Below are 22164 nucleotides of genomic sequence, written 5' to 3' on the forward strand. Positions count from 1 at the left end.
TCTCTCTCTCCTTCCCTCTCTCATTCTCCCTCTCCCATTCTCCCTCCCTCCCTCCCTCCCCCTTCCTCCCTCTCCCCACTCTCTCTCCCTCCCTCTCTCCCTCACCTCTCTCCCTCACCTCTCTCCCTCTTCCTTCCTCTCTCTCTCTCTCTCTCTCTCTCTCTCCTTCCCTCTCTCCCTCTAACTGTCTCCCACTCTCCCTCTCCCTTCCTCCATCCCTCCCTTCATTCCTCCCCCTTCCTCCCTCTCTCCCACTCTCTCTCCCTCCCTTCCCTCTCTTCCTCTCTCGCTACCTCTGCCCCTCACCCTCTCCCCCTCATCCTCTCTCTCTCTCTCTCTCTCTCTCTCTCTCTCTCTCTCTCTCTCTCTCTCTCTCTCTCTTCTCCTCTCTCTCTCTCTCTCTCTCTCTCTCTCTCTCTCTCTCTCTCTCTCTCTCTTCTCTCTCCTCTCTCTCTCTCTCTCTCTCCTCTCTCTCTCTCTCTCTCCTCTCTCTCTCTCTCTCTCCCTCTCCCTCTCCCTCTCTCTCTCTCTCTCTCTCTCTCTCTCTCTCTCTCTCTCTCTCTCTCTCTCTCTCTCTCTCTCTCTATCCCCCACACTCTCTCGCACCCCCTCCTGTCCTCCATTCTTCCCCTGCTCCCTTTTCAAGTTGTGACAGAGTGCTCAGCGATGGAAGCAAGCTCTGCGGACAGGCCAGCATTCTGTTGAAGCTCCCGGACACTCCAACAGTGAAGCATCCTCATCGAGCAACTATTCCCAGGCAGATCTCCACTTACCTCCTGGGATGGTGAGTGATTTACACCTGTAATTCTGCAATTATGATCCTGTAACTGCTTTCTGCTGACAAAATAATGCAACTGTACTGAGCAATGACAACTCAATAACCACCCGCCACTTTGAGATAATTATATTCCATGGATAACACCGCAGACATCAAAAATATGGATTTCCCAAGTAGTGGTGGAAATTAAAATGTTCTGAGTCTGTTATCCAAGGGATATAAACTATACTTCCATGGTCAATGAAAGGAAAATCTGTAAAACCCTGGCAAGAATTTCTATTGTATAAAAGAAAATGTCCAGTCTTCAGAAAAAGATTGTTTCAATTCACATTGATTTGGTGGAAAGGCCGAGAGAGATTTTCTGTGGGAGGAAAATATTTCAATTACAGTTCTTTGACAATAGACAATAGACAATAGGTGCAGGAGTAGGCCATACGGCCCTTCGAGCCAGCACCGCCATTCAATGTGATCATGGCTGATCATTCTCAATCAGTACCCCGTTCTTGCTTTCTCCCCATACCCCCTGACTCCACTATCCTTAAGAGCTCTATAGTATAAGATAGTATAGTATAGAACTTTATTGTCATTCGGTACAAGTACCGAACGAAATTACAGCAGTCACAAAACACAACAAAAAAAAGAAAAAAAAGTACACAGGATACACGACCCCAAGACAAACATCCATCACAGTGAGTCCAAACACCCCCTCACTGTGTTGGAAGGCAACAAAACTTCCACTCTCTACCCCCCACGCCCACGGACAGGCAGCTCGACCCCTAACTAGGCGACTGACACGCACAGCCCCCCGCAAGGGGATGGAAGGCCCCGCGGCCGAGCCGCACTGGGCGCTGAAACTTCCCGCGGCCGAGCCGCGCCGGCGATGTTAAGTCCAGCGGCCGAGCCGCGCCGGGCAATGGAAGGCCCCGCGGCCGAGCTCTCTCTTGAATGCTCTCTCTTGAATGCATTCAGAGAATTGGCCTTCTGAGGCAGAGAATTCCACAGATTTACAACTCTCTGACTGAAAAAGTTTTTCCTCATCTCCGTTTTAAAAAACGTTTTTCCTCATCTCCGTTCTAAAAAAAGCTTTGGTGCTTATTGTCAGAAAGATTCAACCTCTGCCCAGTCTCCCTCATCAAGAGAGTAGCCCGATGTGCAACTTGTAGCCGGAGGCATGGTTTCTGTAATGAGAACAGGGGTGGGTACTTGTGCAGAGGACAGGCAGCATTGGCTGAGTGCATTCGCACATGTTCTGCTTCAAGCCCCTTGCCTTTATGTAACGTTTCATTTACAGACCCACCACCGATTTCCCAGCACCCTCGGTTCCAGACCCTTGCCAGATTGTCCATCTTGCCAGACCAACAGAGGTCACATAATAGCAATAACAATAATAATACAACATATCTCTGACCCACTAATTATACCTCTCCCGTGTCTCTGAAGCACCCTGGACTGCCGGAAACAAATATATTAAATGTGAATTAAATACACTTGACAATTATCCCTGGAGATTGATAGATTCTTGATAAGTAATAGTGTCAGGGGTTATGGAGAGAATGGGGCCTGAGAGGGAAAGATAGACGTGATTGAATTACGGAGTAGACTTGATGGGCCGAATGGCCTAATTTTGCCCCGCTAACCTATGAACTATGAACTTATGACAACATGACTGTCACTTGTATCTTGCTTCGAATCCATAGCTGGGGTTAAATGTTAGCGAAATAAACTAAGAAGTGCACAAAACCGAGGGGTCGATGAAAACAGATGTAAACAAATAAGTCTATCGGGACGGTGAGACGCGGTCTGAGTGCGTGCACGCCACACACAGCGCCATCTGTGGCTGCCCATGGAATATCAAGTGCGCTCTGGTAATTTGGTCCGGATGTAAGGAGGTGCAGGACCATCAGGTGCCAGAAAATTGGTGGTAAACCTGCGATCGTACTTTTTTTTACCTCACAATGAAAACATCAGAACTTGAGAGAAATACCTCCAGCTCTTTGAAAATCCAAGCCTGCACTCCAGGAGACGTGAGCACATTGGTATTCGCCTGCCCTGATCCCTTCGGGTAGAACCACAAGCAGGGAGGACCAAAACAAATTTCAAATGAATATTAAATGTGCACGGTGGCACAACATTAGAGTTGCTGCTTTACAGCACCAGAGATCCAGGTTCGATCCTGACTACATAGAAACATAGAAACATAGAAAATAGGTGCAGGAGTAGGCCATTCGGCCCTTCGAGCCTGCACCGCCATTCAATATGATCATGGCTGATCATCCAACTCAGTAACCTGTACCTGCCTTCTCTCCATACCCCCTGATCCCTTTAGCCACAAGGGCCACATCTAACTCCCTCTTAAATATAGCCAATGAACTGGCCTCAACTACCTTCTGTGGCAGAGAATTCCACAGATTCACCACTCTCTGTGTGAAAAAAAAAACGTTCTCATCTCGGTCCTAAAAGACTTCCCCCTTATCCTTAAGCTGTGACCCCTGGTTCTGGAATTCCCCAACATCGGGAACAATCTTCCCGCATCTAGCCTGTCCAACCCCTTAAGAATTTTGTACGTTTCTAACTACGGGCGCTGTCTGTACGGAGTTTGTACTTTCTCACCGTAACCGCGTGGGTTTCCTCCGGGTGCTCCGGTTTCCTCCCACACTCCAACAGACGCACAGGTTTGTAGGTTAATTGGCTTCTGTTAATTGTAAATTGTCCCTAGTGTGCAGCACAGTGCTCAGGTACGGGGTGATCGCTGGTCGGTGGGCCGAGGGGCCTGCTTCCGCCCTGTATCGCTGAAGTCTAAAGTCTAAAATTCCAATTGATTGGTGCTTCATAACAATCCAAGTTTCATTTTTTGTTCTGTTGGAAAGATATTTTTATATTTGCATTGTGCACTAATATCGTGGGCGGAGGACAGAATACTGATGATTAGGAGAATTTTAATCTCACAAATGATGGCCAAGAAATTAATGGAGTGAAATAGAATATAAGAATAAACTATCAATAGATGAAAGAATGAGGAGAGACTGAGCAGACTGGGGTTGTTTTCCCTGGAGCAGAGAAGGCTGAGAGGGGACATGATCGAGGTGTACAAGATCATGAGGGGCATAGATAAGGTAGATGGCGGGGAACTTCTTCCACTGGTGGAAGGTTCAACAACGAGGGGACATAGATACAGGGTAAGGGGAGGGAGGTTTCGGGGGGATGTGAGAAGGAACTTTTTCACCCAGAGGGTGGTTGGAGTCTGGAACTCGCTGCCTGGGGTGGTGGTGGAGGCGGGAACACTCACAACGTTTAAGAGGCATTTGGATGGGCACTTGAAATGCTACAACATTCAGGGCTACGGTCCAAATGCGGGAAAATGGGATTAAAATTAGACTGTGTTGGTAACGGGCGGCGCGGACACGATGGGTCGAAGGGCCTCTTTCTGTGCTGTAGGACTCTATGACTCTATGACTCTTAACAGATTGGAATTCTTTAAATATGTATAAGTGGTAAATGCGGGCCCTCTTAGGCCGTGAGCTGACTGGGACTCATGGGTGGATTTGAACTCGCCCTGCCAACAAACTCCATGAAGACGTCTACACTCCCAGTTACGCCACCTGTCAAAGTTGGCACGGTTTGTTGACTGCTCCGAATGTCCCTGACATTCAGAAGTAATTTAAAAACTATTAACAATTAAATAATTGAAAAGTGTTGTTCATAAATAAATAGGAAAATCGTGATGGCCTTGGGGCTGTGTGACTCCCGTTCGGAGAGAGGGGCTCATTGTCAGATGTTGCTCGGGGTCCCGACATAAGCACAGGGGGTTCCTGCAACCTTTGCTCAACTGCTGGAGTCCTAGCGGAGCTGGGGAGCTGGCTGACAGGAAGAAAGAGACCACAATGCGACGTGGGTGAGTTAGGTTAAAGGGAAAGGACAATGGCTGATGGAACAGAATGTGAAGAAATGTGTTGAGCATTTGACGGCACTGGGCCTGTACTCGCTGGAGTTTAGAGTGATGAGGGGGGACCTCATTGAAAGGCCTGGATAGAGTGGATGTGGAGAAGCCTAGGACCAGAGGCCACAGCCTCAGAATAAAAGGGCGTACGTTTAGAACGGAGATAAGGAGGAATTTCTGTAGTCAGAGGCTGGTGAATCTGTGGAATTCATTCATTGGCTGTGGAGGCCAAGTCAATGGATATTTTTAAGGTGGAGATTGATAGATTCTTGATTAGTACGTGTGTCAGGGGTTATGGGGAGAAGGCAGGAGAATGAGGTTAAGTGGGAAAGATATCTCAGCCATGATTGAATGGCGGAGTAGATGCGATGTGGACTCGATGGCCAGAGTGGCCCAAATCCTGCTCCTATAACTTATGAACTTATGAAACTTGAGGTTGTATACCTGATTAAGCGTTGCTGCCTTACAGCGCTTACAGCACCGGAGACCAGGGTTCGATCCTGACTACGGGTGCCGTCTGTACGGAGCTTGTACGTTCTGCCCGTGACCACGTGGGTTTTCCTCCGAGATCTTCGGTTTCCTCCCACGCTCCAAAGACATACAGGTTTGTAGGTATAAATGTAAAAGTTGCCCCTATTTTGTGCAGGGTAGTGTCAGTGTGCGGGGATCGCTGGTCGGTGCAGACTCGGTGGGCCGAAGGGCCTGTTTCCGCCCTGTATCTCTAAACTAAAAAAAAACTAAACTAAACAAACCCAAATATTTAGCCTCTCTTGGACAGACAACTCGTTCCAGGCATTGGCCTGGTGAATCTCCTCTGGAATCTCCTCTGGACTGCCTCCAGCCTTACTATATCTTTTTTAGATAAGGCGACCAAAACTGTAGGCAGTATTCCAGATAAGGCCGCGCCCACACCCAGAACAATTGCAACATAACATACCTATTTTAAAAAATAAATATATTTGAAATGAAGACAGACACAAAATGCTGGAGTAACTCAGCTGGTCAGTCAGCATCTCTGGAGGAAAGGAATAGGGGACGTTTCAGGTTGGAACCCTTTTTCCGACTGAAAGATAGAGGTGGGGGGGGGGAGGGGAATGGAAGTGAGAAAAGGTCAGAACAAAACTAGGCCGGTCTTGCCCCAGTTCCCCTCCACCCCCCCTTAATCTTTCAGTCTGAAGAAGAGTTCAGACCCGAAACGTGACCTATTTTTTTCCTCCAGAGATGCTGCCTGAGCCGTTGAGTTACTCCAGCATTTTGTGCCTATCCTCGGTATAAATCAGTGTAGAGTCATACAGCGTGGAAACAGGCCTTTCGGCCCGACTTGCCCACACCAGCCAACATTTCCCAGCTACACTAGTCCCACCTGCCTGCGTTTGGCCCATATCCTTCCAGACCTGTCCTATCCATGTACCTGCAGTTCCTTCATTCTCATCTTTGAAATGAGGGCCAAAATGCCATTTGCCTTCTCAGCCGTTGTTGAACCTGCCTGCAGCTGTTTGTGATTCATGCTCAAGAACACTCAGATCCCTCTGAACAGTCTCTCTCCATTTGGAATATAATTGGCCTTTTGATTCTCCTACTGAAGTGCATGTCCCCACACTTCCCCACATTAAACTCCTTGTGCCAACCCTTTGTCCACCCGCTCAGTGTTGTATCCTGATAGCCAATGTTATATCCTGCTACAGAATCACAGGAGTCTTATCACAACATGCCTTTCCACCTATTTTCATATCAGTGGCCAATTGGGCGATCTTACACGTTGTTCCTTCCGCCAGGTCATTAAAGTAAATAGTGAACAATTGCGGTTCGAGAACTCATTCTTGCAGCACTCCACGACTTTCATTCTGAAAGTGACCCAATTATTCCAACTTTGTTTTCCCTGAGCCAACCAGTTCTTAACCCATTCTAACACACTTCCTCCTTCAGTTTACTTTGGAGATGCTTCAGAGATAAAGCGCGGAAACAGGCCCTTCGGCCCACCGAGTCCGCGCCGACCAGCGATCATATCCTGCACTAGCACTATCCTCTAAGGGCGGCACGGTGGCGCAGCGGTAGAGTTGCTGCCTTACAGCGAATGCAGCGCCGGAGACTCAGGTTCGATCCTGACTACGGGCGCCGTCTGTACGGAGTTTGTACGTTCTCCCCGTTACCTGCATGGGTTTTCTCCGAGAACTTCCGTTTCCTCCCACTCTCCAAAGACGGACAGGTATGTAGGTTAAATGGCTGGGTTAATTAAAATGTAAAAATTGTCCCTAGTGTGTGTAGGATAGTGTTAATGTGTGGGGATCGCTGGGCAGCGTGGACCCGATGGGCCGAAGGGCCTGTTTCCGCGCTGTATCTCTAAATCTAAAAAATCTAAAATCTACACACACTAGGGACAATTTGCAATTTTACCGATGCCACTTAACTTACAAACCTGTACATCTTTGGAGTGTGGGAGGAAACCGAAGATCTCAGAGAAAACCCACGCGGCCACGGGGAGAACGTACAAACTCCGTACAGACAGCACCTGTAGTCGGGATGGAACCCGGATCTCCGGTGCTGCAAGCAGTGAAAGGCAGCAACTCTACCGCTGCGCCACCGTGCCGCCCAAACCCATTCTAACCCATTCTAACACACTTCCTCCTTCAGTTTACTTTAGAGATCCTTTAGAGATGCAGCACGGAAACAATGCCCCACCGAGTCCATGCCGCCCAGCGAACATCCCATACAATAGCACTATCCTACACACTGGGCACAATTTCCAATTTTACCGAAGCCAATTAACGTAGAAATCTGTACGTCCTTGGAGTGCGGGAAGAAACCGGAGCACCCGGAGAAAACCCACGTGGTCACAGGGAGAACGTGGGTGCAGGCAGCATCCCTAGTCAGGATCGAGCCTGAGTTTCTGGCGCTGTAAGGCGGCAACTCTACCGCCCCAGTACCACGTTTAATCCATGCGCCAGGCTCTTGTGTGGCACCATGTGAAGTGCTTCATGGAAACCTAAATACACTACATCTACAGATCCCCCCCCCACCCGGCTCTCTCTGCATCAACTCTCCCTGTTACCAGTGTTGCAGTGCTAATGTTTTAGGTGCCGGAACTGTCACTGGTGCCAGAGTGGCTATTGTTAAATACCCCTGCTAGTTAAAATCCCCCGCTGTTTTTTTACAGAGGTGCTGGAGCGGAACTCTGGTGAACTCCGGCAGCCCTGCAACCCTGCCTGTTACATCCTCAAAGAATTTGAGCTGATTTATCAAACATGATTTACGTTTGATCAGTGTAGACCAGATTAAATGACATTCAACTATGATTAGCTATTTCTTTTGAGATCATAAGAAGACAGCAGGAGTGGGCCACCCAACTATTGACTTTAAATGTACAAGGTGTTGAAACGATAGGTAGGTGATGACAAGAAAGTATGTTGATAGATTTATTTTTTAAATGGCAGAGAGAAAATCAAATAATTGCTCGTGCATTCTGTGCGCCTGCAGCAAGCAGTATATTGAATTCTCCAATTTCAGTTAACCGCTAACAAACACCCGTCCCCCTCCCTTTCCCCGTTCTCCCCCCCTCACCCTCCCCCGTGCCCTACCTCTTCTTGCACCTATTCCTTCTCTCCCCCTCCTCCAATGTTCCCTCCTCTGGCTTCACAATTTGCAACTCTTAGATCAATCTGTCTCAAACCTTCTGCTTTAATGTCTGGCCTTTGTTCCAATCATCTGCCGATCAAAATCCCCCCTCGCCTGTGCCCACCTTTCACCTGCCACACTTTGTTCTGCCTCTTCTCTCCCTCAGCTTTCTTTCTCCCCCTCCCAGTGTGTGTGTGTGTGTGTGTGTGTGTGTGTGTGTGTGTGTGTGTGTGTGTGTGTGTGTGTGTGTGTGCGCGTGTTTGTGTGCGTGAGTGTGTATAAGTATATATGAATATATATATATATATATGTGTGTATGTGCATTTGTGTATGTAAGTGTATATACATGTGTGTAGAAGTATATATATATATGTTTGTGTGTGTGTGTGTGTGTGTGTGTGTATGTGTGTGTGTGTGTATAACTATATAAATATACAAATAAGTGTGAGTGCGTGCGCGCGCGTGTGTGTGCGCGCGTTTGTGTATGTGTATATTTCTATTTCTGTGTGTGTGTGTGTGTGTGTGTGTGTATAAGTATGTATATTTATATGTAAAGATAGACACAAAACGCTGGAGTAACTCAGCGGGACAGGCAGCATCTCTGGAGAGAAGGAATGGGCGACGTTTCAGGTCAAGACCCTTCTTCAGTCTGAAGCAGTGTTGTGAAGAAGTCTGAAGAAGGGTCTCAACCCGAAACGTCACCCATTCCTTCTCTCCAGGGATGCTGCCTGTCCCGCTGAGTTACTCCAACTTTTTGTGTCTATCTTCGGTTTAAACCAGCATCTGCAGTTCCTTCCGATATATATGTGTGTGTGTATGTGTGTGTGTGCACGTGTGCATGTGTATGAGTAGGATATATATAGTACTGCCATAGAAAATGTCCCAGCACAGCGAATACACTCTATGTTTCAGGCAGGGTCTGTTCTGTCCTGAGGTTTTGTTGCATTTTGTTGGTCCTGTAAATGATTTAAGTAGTCTGCATTTGATTGTCCATTCACCTCACCTCACCCCTGCCAGCGACACTGTAACAGATTGAGGGCACAGCCTTGAAACCCAAACTGAACAAACTAGCGTACAAGGACATCAACGCTGGGGAGGGCCAGGCTCCATGATAAAACCACAAACTGCGTCTGGCCAAAGGTGCCTGACTGCGGGAAACTAAACAAGCCCATGTTTTCGAAAAGGATTTTTCTGCGTGTTTCGAGTGCCAAAAATAAGTTATGCCCTCCGCGATGTGGGATGGGTGATTTGATTTATGAGGCTATTTGTTTTTTAAAGTTGACTTCCACCTGGATGGGAGAAAGTGGCTGTATCTGTGGCTCGTGGTTCAGGCCCCTTGCCGTCTTTGTTGGACCTGCTGACAGGCAGTTTGTTGTTGGAAAAAGCCTTTCTTATATCTGTGTTCGGGCAGCCAGGGAGGGGATCAAAGGTTTCCCAGCACAAAGACGTTCAGTGTCTCTTGACTGGCGTGACGTTAATGTATTATTTGCAGTCTACAGGGAATAGCATCAATCGCAGCATTAGTATTTAACCACCTATTGTCCGAAAGCTTCTGAACTTGTGTGATCACCTCAGTCTCTCGTGTTGAAAGCAGCCTTTTTTAATTTAATACCTTTCCATTAGAAAATTATTAAACAATCCCAAAATATAACGGGGTCTCTGGGAAGCGAAGGAGAATTGGGAGATGTTGCGGGTTCGAGTATTTCTACATTTAAGACGACTTCAGGCTGTATCTTTTATTTACCTATCAAACCGTCGATAGATTTAATGATAGACGCAAAAAGCTGGAGTAACTCAGCGGGTCAGGCAGCATCTCTGGAGAGAAGGAATAGGTCACGTTTCGGATCGAGACCCTTCTTCAGACTGGCTGAAGTCTGATGAAGGGTCTCGACCCGAAACATCACCTATTGCTTTTTTCCACAGATGCTGCCGGACCAGCTGTCCTATTCCAGCTTTTTTGTGTTTTTCTTTGTTGTAAACCATCATCTGCAGTTCCTTCCTATACAGTGTATTTAATGACATCACCTTGGCTCTGAAAACCAAATTAAATGGATAGAATTGAGACACAACAGACTGCAAACCCTGGAATCTGGAGCTATTGACAAAGTGCTGGAGGAACTCAGCGGGTCAGGCAGCATCTGTGGAGGGAGAAGAATGTTCAACGTTTTTGGTCGGGACCCAGTGTCAGCATAGGCGTCAAATAGTGTTTGATGTCCCTGGTGCTCACATTGGCAGCGTGATTGAAAATGGCGTCAAAACCAGGCGCCTCTTGCAAGCGGGCTCGGTGGAATATTTCTGTACTCTCTGCTAATCAGGGGTCATGCTTGGGTCTGGCAATACTTTACCGGACTGTGTGTAAGAAAATAATTTCACTGTGCTTTTGCTCGTGACTATAAAGGCACCATTGAACCACCATTGAACTATTGATCATGTGGAGCATCTACAGCAGGGACTAGCTTCTTGACCAGTGGTTTTAAAGTGGAAGAGAAGTCTGCAAATGTCACTGTCCTGACGTAGGACCCAAGCAAACACAGAGGTTAACACCACCTTACGCTGCGGAGCTGGGCAACGCTGAAAGAATCAACCCCCCCCCACACACACACAATGAACCAGACTTGTTTCATCTAATTGCGTGCTCTGGAAAGCTGAAGCTGTCTGTGTGATTAACTCATTGCAGTTTCGATTTCAAGAGATTGAAACTTTGTCCTTGAAACATTCATAACAACAATGACTACTTGTGTTTCTAACACACCTCAACGTAGCTTCAGAAGAGCATTATCAAACGCACTTTAACACAACAATGCAAAGATATATTAAGGCTGATGGGCAAAAAGCTTGGTCATGTGTGCCTGCGAGGGGCATCTGGAAAGAGAAAGGAGAGTTTTAGGGCAGGGATTCCGAGCTTGGAGCCTTTGTAGCCGGGAGGAAGGCTCACCAGTCGTGGAGAAATCACACAGAGATGTACAAAATCACGAGAGGATAGATCAGGTGAATGCACAGAGTCTCTTGTCCAGAGTAGGGGAATCGGGAAACAGAGGACATAGGTTTAAGGTGACGGGGGGAAAGATTTAATAGGAACCTGAGGGCTAACCTTTTCACAGAAAGAGGCAGGAAACATGTTCCCGATGTTGGGGGAGTCCCGAACCAGGGGCCACAGTTTAAGAATATGGGGTAGGCCATTTAGAACAGAGATGAGGAAAAACTTTTTCACTCAGAGTTGTGAATCTGTGGAACTCTCTGCCTCAGAAGGCGGTGGAGGTCAATTCTCTGGATGCTTTCGAGAGGGAGTTAGATAGAGCTCTTAATGATAGCGGAGTCAAGGGATATGGGGAGAAGGCAGGAACGGGGTACTGATTGTGCATGATCAGCCATGATCACGATGAATGGCGGTGCTGGCTCGAAGGGCCGAATGGCCTACTCCTGCACCTATTGTCTATTGTGTATTGTCTTTTGTCTATAAGAGTGGTGGGTGTTTGGAACGAGCTGCAGAAGGAGGTAGTTGAGGCAGGGACTATTGCGACATTTAAGTATAAAGTATAAAGCACTTTTATTGTCATCCAAAAACATGTTTTTGGTCAAAATCACGTTACCCACAGTCACCAATGAGAGGCAATAAAAAAGAAAGCAATAAAACACACAATCACAAAACCAACATAAAACAAAAAAACAAAAAAAACGTTTAAGAAACATTTAGACACCTACATGGATGGGACAGGGTTTGGGAGGATATGGACCAGGTGGGAACTAGTGTAGATGGGACATGTTGGCCAGTGTGGGCAAGTTGGGGGGAAGGGTCAGTTTCTATCCTGTATGGCTCTCTGACTCTAAATACACCGAAGGATGGTTAAGAGATCAGAATTGGAGGAATGAAATGTGGGAGGAGATTTCAGAATTCAGTAAGACAAATCGGTGGAGGGATTGGAAAACGGGATCAAACTTAGGCACCGTTTGATGAAAAGTGAGAATGCATAGAATTAATGAGAGAAAGTTGATCTCTCCCGAAGACACAGAAATGAACATAACTCCTACTGTACTTTATAAAATATATATTAATGAAGAGCTGTGTGGTGATCCCAGACAGGTTTACATTGATTTTCCACTCTCTGTTTTACACCACATTAAAACATCAAACATCCAGAACAAGAAATAGCATAAAATTGATTATCTTTAAGTGTTACCTTAAAATAATAATGGATTTTTGCACATGAATGATCTTTTCATCTCAATGGGGGAATTTGAATTTGGGCTATACATCTTGATTTTAAATATTGATAACTTTGAAGGACTGTGCAGTGAGATTTCTCAATCGTTTGCTGTGTGGGTTGTATTATGGATAATACATTTTCAATTTGTATCATTTGTGTTAGGCTTCTTACACAAATAGCAGCATTGTGCTGACAGGTCCACTTTCACCCCCAGTGTATTTATTGACGATAGTTGCACATCGACATTGAATGAACAACAGATGGAGATATTCGTTTTTACTGATAAATAATATTGCACTTTATCTCCAACCTATCTCTGCAAGAATTTGCATTTCAGCGTGGAGGATGCTGAGTTTATACCTTGCCCGACCTCTTTGGTTTTGTTTCTGGTTGAAATGTCCATCCTGATACACAGGGGTTGCCAACTATCTCTCTCCCAAATACGGGACAAGGTGACGTCACTGCCCCGCGCGCCACGTGACCTCACCCAGCCAGCGGCCACGTGCTCCCGCTCCACCAATGGCGGCCGGGCCGGAAGGTGGGTTGCTACGCAACCTCCGTTAGGTGGCGCCCGGGGCCTCCGAGCCTACACTGTCCGGAGCTAAAATGTCGTAAACCTAGAGTGTCGGGACCTAAACTTTCTGGACCTACAGCGTCGGGGCCTACAGCGCCAGCATTCCCCCCCCCCCCTCTAAACCCGGGCCCGGATTGGCCTCACCAGTCAATTCCGGACCCACAGTCACCAATCCTCCAACTGAAAGTGAAGTCATGGTCATCTTCGAACCCGAAGGACGAACAACAACAACAACAACAACAACAGCACACACTAGGGACAATTTTTTACATTAACCAAGCCAATTTACCTATACGTCTTTGGAGTGTGGGAGGAAATCGAAGATCTCGGAGAAAACCCACGCAGGTCACGGGGAGAAAGTACAAACTCCGTACAGACAGCACCTGTAGTCGGGATCGAACCCGGGTCTCCGGCGCTGCATTCTCTGTAAGGCAGCAACTTTACCGCTGTGCCACCGTGCCGCCATTTTGCTGCGTGCTAACCAGCCAGTGGAAAGTCAATACATGATTCGATTCGAGCCATTCGTAATGTACAGATACATGATAAGGGAAGAACATTTAGTGCAAGATAAAGCCAGTAAAGTCCGATTAAAGGTGGTAAGAGGGTCCCTGATGAGGTAGATAGTAGTTCAGGACTGCTCTCTGATTGTGGTAGGATGATTCAGTTGCCTGACAACAGCTGGGAAGAAACTGTCCCTGAATCTGGAGGTGTGCGTTTTCACTATACCTTTTGCCCGATGAGAAAGGTGAGAAGAGGGAGTGGCCAGGGTGCGACTCGACCTTGATTATGCTGCTGGCCTTGCCAAGGCATCGTCAGCTATAAATGGAGTCAAAACTGAACACAATACATCCTTACAGCGAATGCAGCGCCGGAAACCTGGGTTTGATCCCGACTACGGGTGCTGTCTGTACGGAGTTTGTACGTTCTCCCCATGACCTGCCTAGGTTTTCTCCAAGATTTTCGGTTTGCTCCCACACTCCATAGAAGTACAGGTTTGAGGGTTAATTGGCTTGGCAAATGTAAAAAAATGTCCCTAGTATGTGTAGGATGGTGTTAATGTGCAGGGATCGCTGGTCTGCACGGGCCCGGTGGGCTGAAGGGCCAGTTTCCACGCTGTATCTCAAAACTAAACTAAACTAAGAAGGGTCTCGACCAGAAACGTCACCCATTCCTTCTCTCCCGAGATGCTGCCTGACCTGCTGAGTTACTCCAGCATTTTGTGACTAAACTAAACTAAACTGAACTAAGCTAAACTAAACTAAAGTGCGGTTCTTCTCTCATGAAACTGGATCCCCCCCAGCAACCTGCGTCAGGTTTGGGCCTTGGTTCAATAAAATCCGAAACCTTCACGTACAGGCGGTGTGTAAAATTTCTCCAAAATCGGACTTTAATTCCTTTCCACCCCCAAACCTTCTGCCAAAACTTGGGCCGATCTAAACTGGGCATAGGGTCTCATCCAGGTGCCCAGAATTGCCTTGATTACCCCCCGCCCCATGTGATAATGAATTGAACATGGATTTCACCACTTCGCTGTTCCCAGACGAGTTTGATAATCAGCCTCCCGGAAGGAAGATTGTAGCCTTTGCTCAAGCTTCCCATTATTATCCATGCTCCGTCAATGTTTACAACTTGAAGTGGAGACGTTTCTAACTGGGGGAATTAATTTCCTCGAGACTCGAATTAAATGGATGAAGCGTCAAAATCCATTTTCGATGGAAGGACCGTCTATCTATTCATAAAACGGAGAAGAGAATCAATGATCTGAGCCGGGACCAATGTTAAAGACTGTTTTCATTATCCTGCACATAACAACATTTAGCAAAGATTTTCCAGCCTGTGTCTATTAGCCGGCCAAACAGTAATAAACATCTATCTGGCATCCTGCACTACCTCCTTGAAGGAAAATCACACCACACAGCCCAGTTTATTCCCCATGAGTTACACTCAGATTCTCCTGGTATCTCCCGACTTCCCTCAACATCTGCCTTCCTAGGGAAGGAAGAAAGGAGGACCGTCGTGAGGGAGGGGGGAGAACAATGGACACTGGAGGACCCGGTGTGGGGGGGGGGGGGGCAGCTGTGTGGGGGGAGGGGGTGTTGGAGAGGGGGAGAACAAAGGGGGACCTGGAGAAAAAGGACCCGAAATGTCACCCATTCCTTCCCTCCAGGGATGCTGCCTGACCCGCTGAGTTACTCCAGCATTTTGTGTCTAGCCATGATTGAATGGTGGAGTAGACTTGAAGGGCCAAATGGCCTAATTCTGCTCCTATCATTTAAACCAGCATCTGCAGTTCCTTCCTACACAAAGGGGAACTGTGGCCTGGGTACTGTGTATGCATTGTAACTTTGCCAGCGCCCTTATGTGGCGACTATTTGCATACCTTGTGTATGCAAGCGTAGAATTTCATTGTGATTTGTCACATGAGACAATAAAGCATTCATTAATAACTGACCCCATCTGAGCTTTGAACAATTTCTGTGCCACTTTCCCACTCTGACGGAATCCCTTCAGTTCTGCACTCGTGTCCAATGCATGAAAGACTTTTATTTATATAACATTTATATAACAAACTTTCAGTGACGTTTTTTTACTGTTCTAATGTGGGAGAAAGGGCATTGAATTTAAGCACGGCGACCTCCCACAAACAGATGTGCAGGAAAGGAACTGCAGATGTTGGTTTAAACCGAAGATAGACACAAAAAGCTGGAGTAGCTCAGCGGGACAGGCGGCATCTCTGGAGGGAGGGAATGGGTGATGTTCCGGGTGGAGACCCTTCTTCAAACGCTATGTTGGCCAGTGGTGTTGATCGGACAGGATGTCCAGGGTGTTCCCGACTTGTTTACTCTATTTTACTTTACTTTATTCACGTGTACCGAGGTACAGTGAAAAGCTTTTGTCGCGTGCCAACCAGCCAGCGGAAAGACAATAGATGATTGCAATCGAGCCATCCACTGTGTGCAGATACATGATAAAGGGTATAACGTCTTCAAAGGCACGCCGAGGGATCTTTGACATCCCGCTAGGAGGGATGCCAGGACTTTGCTGTCCTGGTCATAGAGTCACTGCGCAGAAACAGACCCTTTGGCCCAACCTGCCCATTCTACCGAGATGCCCCATCTAAGATAGTCCCATTTGCCCATGTTTGGCCCACATCCCTCTAAACCTTTCCTATCCATATGTCAGAAGAGTCAGAAGAAGGGTCTCGACCCGAAACATCACCTAGTCCCTTTCTCTGGAGATGCTGACTGGCCCGCTGATTTACTGCAGCTTTTTGTGCCTTATCTTCTATCTATAGGTCATCTACATCCATAGGATGCAGCTCTCTCTGGGCACCAGCACTACCTTGTGACATCCTGTACCCAAGTTCTGGAAGTAGAACCTGCGCCCACCACCATTCCAACATGGCTCATTCCCTGATATACTGCAACACACAGTTTCTCCGGGAAAGCCTGCAGTCATCCACTAGACTTGTACTCCTTGATCCTTCAAGTGCCCCTCTCAATGCTTCTTAAAGGCTGTGAAAGATTTTATGTCCATCCCTCAGGCAATACGTCCAGCTTCCAATTAACTTCTGGGTGAAAACCTTCCACAGATCCCCTCTGAACTCCTCCCCTTGGACTAGTCTGAAGAAAGATTCTGACATGAAACATCACTGATCCATGTTCTCCAGTGATGCTGCCTGACCCGCTGAGTTACTCCAACACTCTGTCTTTTTTTGCAATCCAATTATAACCATTGACTCCAATTCACCAGCTTTCATCCATCTGAGTCTAAACCAGAGTGTTTCTAAATTTGGTGACATATTTAAAGCTAAGATAAATTCTGACTGCTTATCCTGCTTATTTCCACCACTGTAATGCTTCTGGTTGAGTTACTCCAGCACTTGGTGTCTATTTATCTTCTTCTTCCCCATTAGCCTCCTGAATCTCTGCCAACTCGTTTTAGATGTAAGCTGGTCTCGAAATTGGATTCATACTCTGGGAGCAGAGAGTGGAAGACATTGGGCAAAGTTCTAATACTCTATCAGGACCTTAAGGGTGGCACAGTGGCACAGCTGGTAGAGCTGCTGCCACACAGTGCCAGGTTTGATCCTGACCTCGGGTGCTGTCTGTGTGGAGTTTGCACCTTCTCCCTGTACCGCATTGGTTTCCTCTGAGTGCTCTAGGTTCCTCCCACATCCCAAGAACGTGCGAGTTTGTAGGTTGATTGGGATCTATAAAATCAGCCATGATCATATTGAATGGCGGTGCTGGCTCGAGGGGCCGAATGGCCCATTCCTGCACCTATTTTCAATGTTTCTGTGTTTCTATGGAAGGCCATTCAGCCCCTCAAGCCTGTCCCATCACATCAATTAGGTCAAGGTTTCATCGCAGTAAATAATCCAGATCCTTTGATGCACTTAGGGATGCGTCCTCACTTGCATTATCACTATGGCCCGCACAGCGATGCAGCGATTAGTGTTGCTCCAGTGATACTGGTTCAATCCTGCCCTTGGTCACTGTCTGTGCTGAGTTTGCACATACACCCCGTGCCTGTGTGTGTTGTGGCTGGGTGCTCTGAAACATTCCAAAGATGTGCTGGTAGGTTAAATGGCTCCGATCAGTCACCCCGATGTGTAGCATGATGAATGGGCGTATGAGAGAGGATAAGTTAAAAGAAAATAAGTAGGGGAATGGAACTGCTAGGAGCTGGCAACAGCTCATACAGCCTTCCTCTGAAGAAAGACACAAAAAGCTGGAGTAACTCAGCGAGCCTCCCTCTGTATCATAATAAGTAAATAAGTAACTGTTGTTTTATTAATCGGTCCAGTGCCCTTTAACTTTAAGGGGCGGCACAGTGGCGTAGCGGTAGAGTTGCTACCTCACAGCGCCAGGGACCTGGGTTCGATCCTGACCTCGGGTGCCGTCTGTTCGGAGTTTGTACGTTCTCCCCGTGGCCACGTGAGTTTTCTCCGGGTGCCCCGGTTTCTTCCCACATTCCAAAGACGTGCAGGTCTGTAGGTTGATTGGCTTCTGTAAAACTGTCCCTGTGTGTGTAGGATAGAACTAGTGTAGAGGTGACCACTGGTCAGTGTGGACTCTGTGGGCCAAAGCGCCAGTTTCAACGCTGCATTCCTAAACTATAAACTAGTAACTGTTCAATGCAATCATGCAACTCATGCCATGGGAAGTCAGCAGGTTAGGCAGCATCCGCCGAGGGAATGGAATAGATGGCATTTCAGGTTGGGACCCTTCTTCAGACAGAAGGAGTGGGGTGGGGGGGGGGTGGGGGGGGTGGAGAAAGCTGGATAAGACAGGCGGGCGTGGGACAAAGCCTAGCATGCGATAGGTGGATACAGTTGAACGGGGCTGATTGGCGGCTGGATGCAATAAATGACAAAGGCTAGAGGTGAAGAGGAAACAAAAAGGGGGTCATTAAGGAAAGAAGAGGAGGAATCAAATGTAAAGCCAGGTGGCGGGATATTCAGGGTGGAATTCATTGCCGCAGAAGGCTGTGGAGGCCAAGTCAATGGATATTGTTAAGGTGGAAATTGATAGGTTCTTGATTAGTGCGGGTGTCAGGGGTTATGGGGAGAATGGGGTTGAGAGGGAGAGATAGATCAACCATGGTTGAATGGCGGAATAGACTTGATGGGCCGAACGGCCTAATTCTAATCCTATAATTTATGAAGATGGATATGGGGGGAGCGGTGAGGGGGTGGGAGATGAGCGTGTGGAGGAGGGGGAAAGAGCAGCAGAGCGAGTGGGGTGGAGAGAGATGATAGGGGAAATGTGTGCGGTTTGGGGTGGTAGGGGGGAGCTGGGGGGGGCTGGGGAGGGAGCTGAGGAAAGAGAGGAGGGGGTGAGAAGGTATTCCTTGCAATTGGAGAATTCAGTGTTCATGCCATTGGGTTGTCAGTTAAGAGCAATGCTAGGAGCTGTTCCTCCAGTTTGCTTGTGTCCTCACTCTGGCAATGGAGGAGTCCCTGGACAGAAAGGTCAGTGGGGGAAGGGGGAAAGGGGAAAAGGGGAAAGGGAAAAAGGGGAAAGGGGGAAGGGGAAAAGGAAAAAGGAGAAAGGGAAAGGGAAAAAGGGGGAAGGGGGAAAAGGAAAAAGGGGGAAAGGGAAAAAGGGGGAAAGGGAAAAAGAGGAAAGGGAAAAAGGGGAAAGGGAAAAAGGGGAAAGGGAAAAAGGGAAAAAGGGGGAAAGGGGAAAAGGGGAAAGGGAAAAGGGGGAAAGGGGAAAGGGAAAAGGGGGAAAGGGAAAAAGGGGGAAAGGGAAAAAGGGGGAAAGGGAAAAAGGGGAAAGGGGAAAGGGGGAAAGGGAAAAGGGGGAAAGGGGAAAAAGGGGAAAGGGAAAAAGGGGAAATGGGGGGAAAGAGGGGAAAAGGGGAAAGGGAAAAGGGGGAAATGGGAAAGGGGGGAAAAGGGGAAGGGGGGAAAAGGGGAAGGGGGAAAGAGGGGAAGTGGAAGTAAAATGGCTGGCAAGCGGGAGATCCAGCAGGCGTTGGCAGACCGAGAGCAAGTGTCCGGCGAAACAATCGCCTCGTTTACTTGCTTGGACCATCTCCTCCTCGGATGCTGCCTGGCCCGCTGAGTTCCTGCAGCTGTTGCTTGTGTGTTTGGATTAGCCAACAGCCAGCACACAACGGAGAGTGTTCGCATCTCAGATCTCCGAGGGCTGCTCGTTGCGCCAAAAGCTAAATTTCAATATACTTGAAATTATTCCAGAATCAATAATATTTAAGCGAGATGCAACTCGCCCCGACCCACCCCTTCAGTCCAAACGGAGTTTATCTATCTATCTCTACCTTAAATATATCCACTGACCAAATTTGGGAAACTGGTGTTGTGTTGGGGTTTTTTTGCAAAGCTGATTAAGGTTTAAATATGAGACGCAATTAAAATATATTGATCTTCCATCCGTCTGTTAAGGTGGAAATTGATAGGTTCTTGATTAGTGCGGGTGTCAGGGGTTTTGGGGAGAATGGGGTTGAGAGGGAGAGATAGATCAGCCATGCTTGAATGGCGGAATAGACTTGATGGGCCAAATGGCATAATTCTAATCCTATAACTTATGAAGATGGATATGGGGGGAGCAGTGAGGGGGTTAAAGAGAAAAGTGGGCCGAGGGGGTGGGAGATGAGCGTACGGAGGAGGGGGAAAGAGCAGAGTGAGTGGGGTGGAGAGAGATGATAGGGGAAATGTGTGTGCTTGGGGGTGGGAGGGGGGAGCTGAGGGGGGAGCTGGGGGGGAGCTGAGGAAAGAGAGGAGGGGGTGAAAAGGTATTCCTTGCAATTGGAGAATTCAGTGTTCATGCCATTGGGTTGTCAGTTAAGAGCAATGCTAGGAGCTGTTCCTCCAGTTTGCTTGTGTCCTCACTCTGGCAATGGAGGAGTCCCTGGACAGAAAGGTCAGTGGGGGAAGGGGGAAGGGGGGAAAGGGGGAAAGGGAAAAAGGGGAAAGGGAAAAGGGGGAAAAGGAAAAAGGGGAAAGGGAAAAAGGGGGAAAGGGAAAAAGAGGAAAGGGAAAAAGGGGAAAGGGAAAAAGGGGAAAGGGGAAAGGGAAAAAGGGGGAAAGGGAAAAAGGGGGAAGGGGGAAAGGGAAAAAGGGGAAAGGGAAAAAGGGGAAAGGGGAAAGGGAAAAAGGGGAAAGGGAAAAAGGGGAAAGGGAAAAAGGGGAAAGGGGAAAGGGGGAAGGGGAAAAGGAAAAAGGGGAAAGGGAAAAAGGGGAAGGGGAAAAGGAAAAAGGGGGAAAGGGAAAAGGGGGAAAGGGAAAAAGAGGAAAGGGAAAAAGGGGAAAGGGAAAAAGGGGAAAGGGGAAAGGGAAAAAGGGGGAAAGGGAAAAAGGGGAAAGGGAAAAAGGGGAAAGGGAAAAAGGGGGAAAGGGGGAAAGGGAAAAAGGGGAAAGGGAAAAAGGGGAAAGGGGAAAGGGAAAAAGGGGAAAGGGAAAAAGGGAAAAGGGGAAAGGGAAAAAGGGGAAAGGGAAAAAGGGGAAAGAGGGGAAAAGGGGAAAAGGGGAAAGGGGAAAAGGGGAAAAGGGAAAGGGGGGAAAAGGGGAAGGGGGGAAAAGGGGAAGGGGAAAGAGGGGAAGTGGAAGTAAAATGGCTGGCAAGCGGGCGATCCAGCAGGCGTTGGCAGACCGAGAGCAAGTGTCCGGCGAAACCATCGCCTCGTTTACTTGCTTGGACCATCTCCTCCTCGGATGCTGCCTGGCCCGCTGAGTTCCTGCAGCTGTTGCTTGTGTGTTTGGATTAGCCAACAGCCAGCACACAACGGAGAGTGTTCGCATCTCAGATCTCCGAGGGCTGCTCGTTGCGCCAAAAGCTAAATTTCAATATACTTGAAATTATTCCAGAATCAATAATATTTAAGCGAGATGCAACTCGCCCCGACCCACCCCTTCAGTCCAAACGGAGTTTATCTATCTATCTCTACCTTAAATATATCCACTGACCAAATTTGGGAAACTGGTGTTGTGTTGGGGTTTTTTTGCAAAGCTGATTAAGGTTTAAATATGAGACGCAATTAAAATATATTGATCTTCCATCCGTCTGTTAAGGTGGAAATTGATAGGTTCTTGATTAGTGCGGGTGTCAGGGGTTATGGGGAGAATGGGGTTGAGAGGGAGAGATAGATCAGCCATGCTTGAATGGCGGAATAGACTTGATGGGCCAAATGGCATAATTCTAATCCTATAATTTATGAAGATGGATATGGGGGGAGCAGTGAGGGGGTTAAAGAGAAAAGTGGGCCGAGGGGGTGGGAGATGAGCGTACGGAGGAGGGGGAAAGAGCAGAGTGAGTGGGGTGGAGAGAGATGATAGGGGAAATGTGTGTGCTTGGGGGTGGGAGGGGGGAGCTGGGGGGAGCTGAGGAAAGAGAGGAGGGGGTGAGATGGTATTCCTTGCAATTGGAGAATTCAGTGTTCATGCCATTGGGTTGTCAGTTAAGAGCAATGCTAGGAGCTGTTCCTCCAGTTTGCTTGTGTCCTCACTCTGGCAATGGAGGAGTCCCTGGACAGAAAGGTCAGTGGGGGAAGGGGGAGGGGGGGAAAGGGGAAAAGGGGAAAGGGAAAAAGG

At 47.8% G+C, this 22164-nt stretch overlaps 1 protein-coding gene across 7 annotated transcripts in view; it reads left to right on the top strand.

Moving 5' to 3' along the window:
• sema6d (semaphorin 6D) overlaps window positions 1-22164 on the top strand; it is a 346157-nt gene that overhangs the window by 243436 nt on the left and 80557 nt on the right. For all 7 annotated transcript variants that reach the window (XM_078427456.1, XM_078427455.1, XM_078427461.1 and 4 more), the window contains one exon: window positions 647-784. In XM_078427456.1, coding sequence (XP_078283582.1) covers window positions 782-784 — 3 coding nt within the window. In that variant the 5' untranslated portion in view covers window positions 647-781. The remainder of the gene's footprint in view (window positions 1-646; window positions 785-22164) is intronic.

Source organism: Rhinoraja longicauda, chromosome 33 (assembly GCF_053455715.1).
Source record: "Rhinoraja longicauda isolate Sanriku21f chromosome 33, sRhiLon1.1, whole genome shotgun sequence".
NCBI lineage: Eukaryota > Metazoa > Chordata > Chondrichthyes > Rajiformes > Arhynchobatidae > Rhinoraja > Rhinoraja longicauda.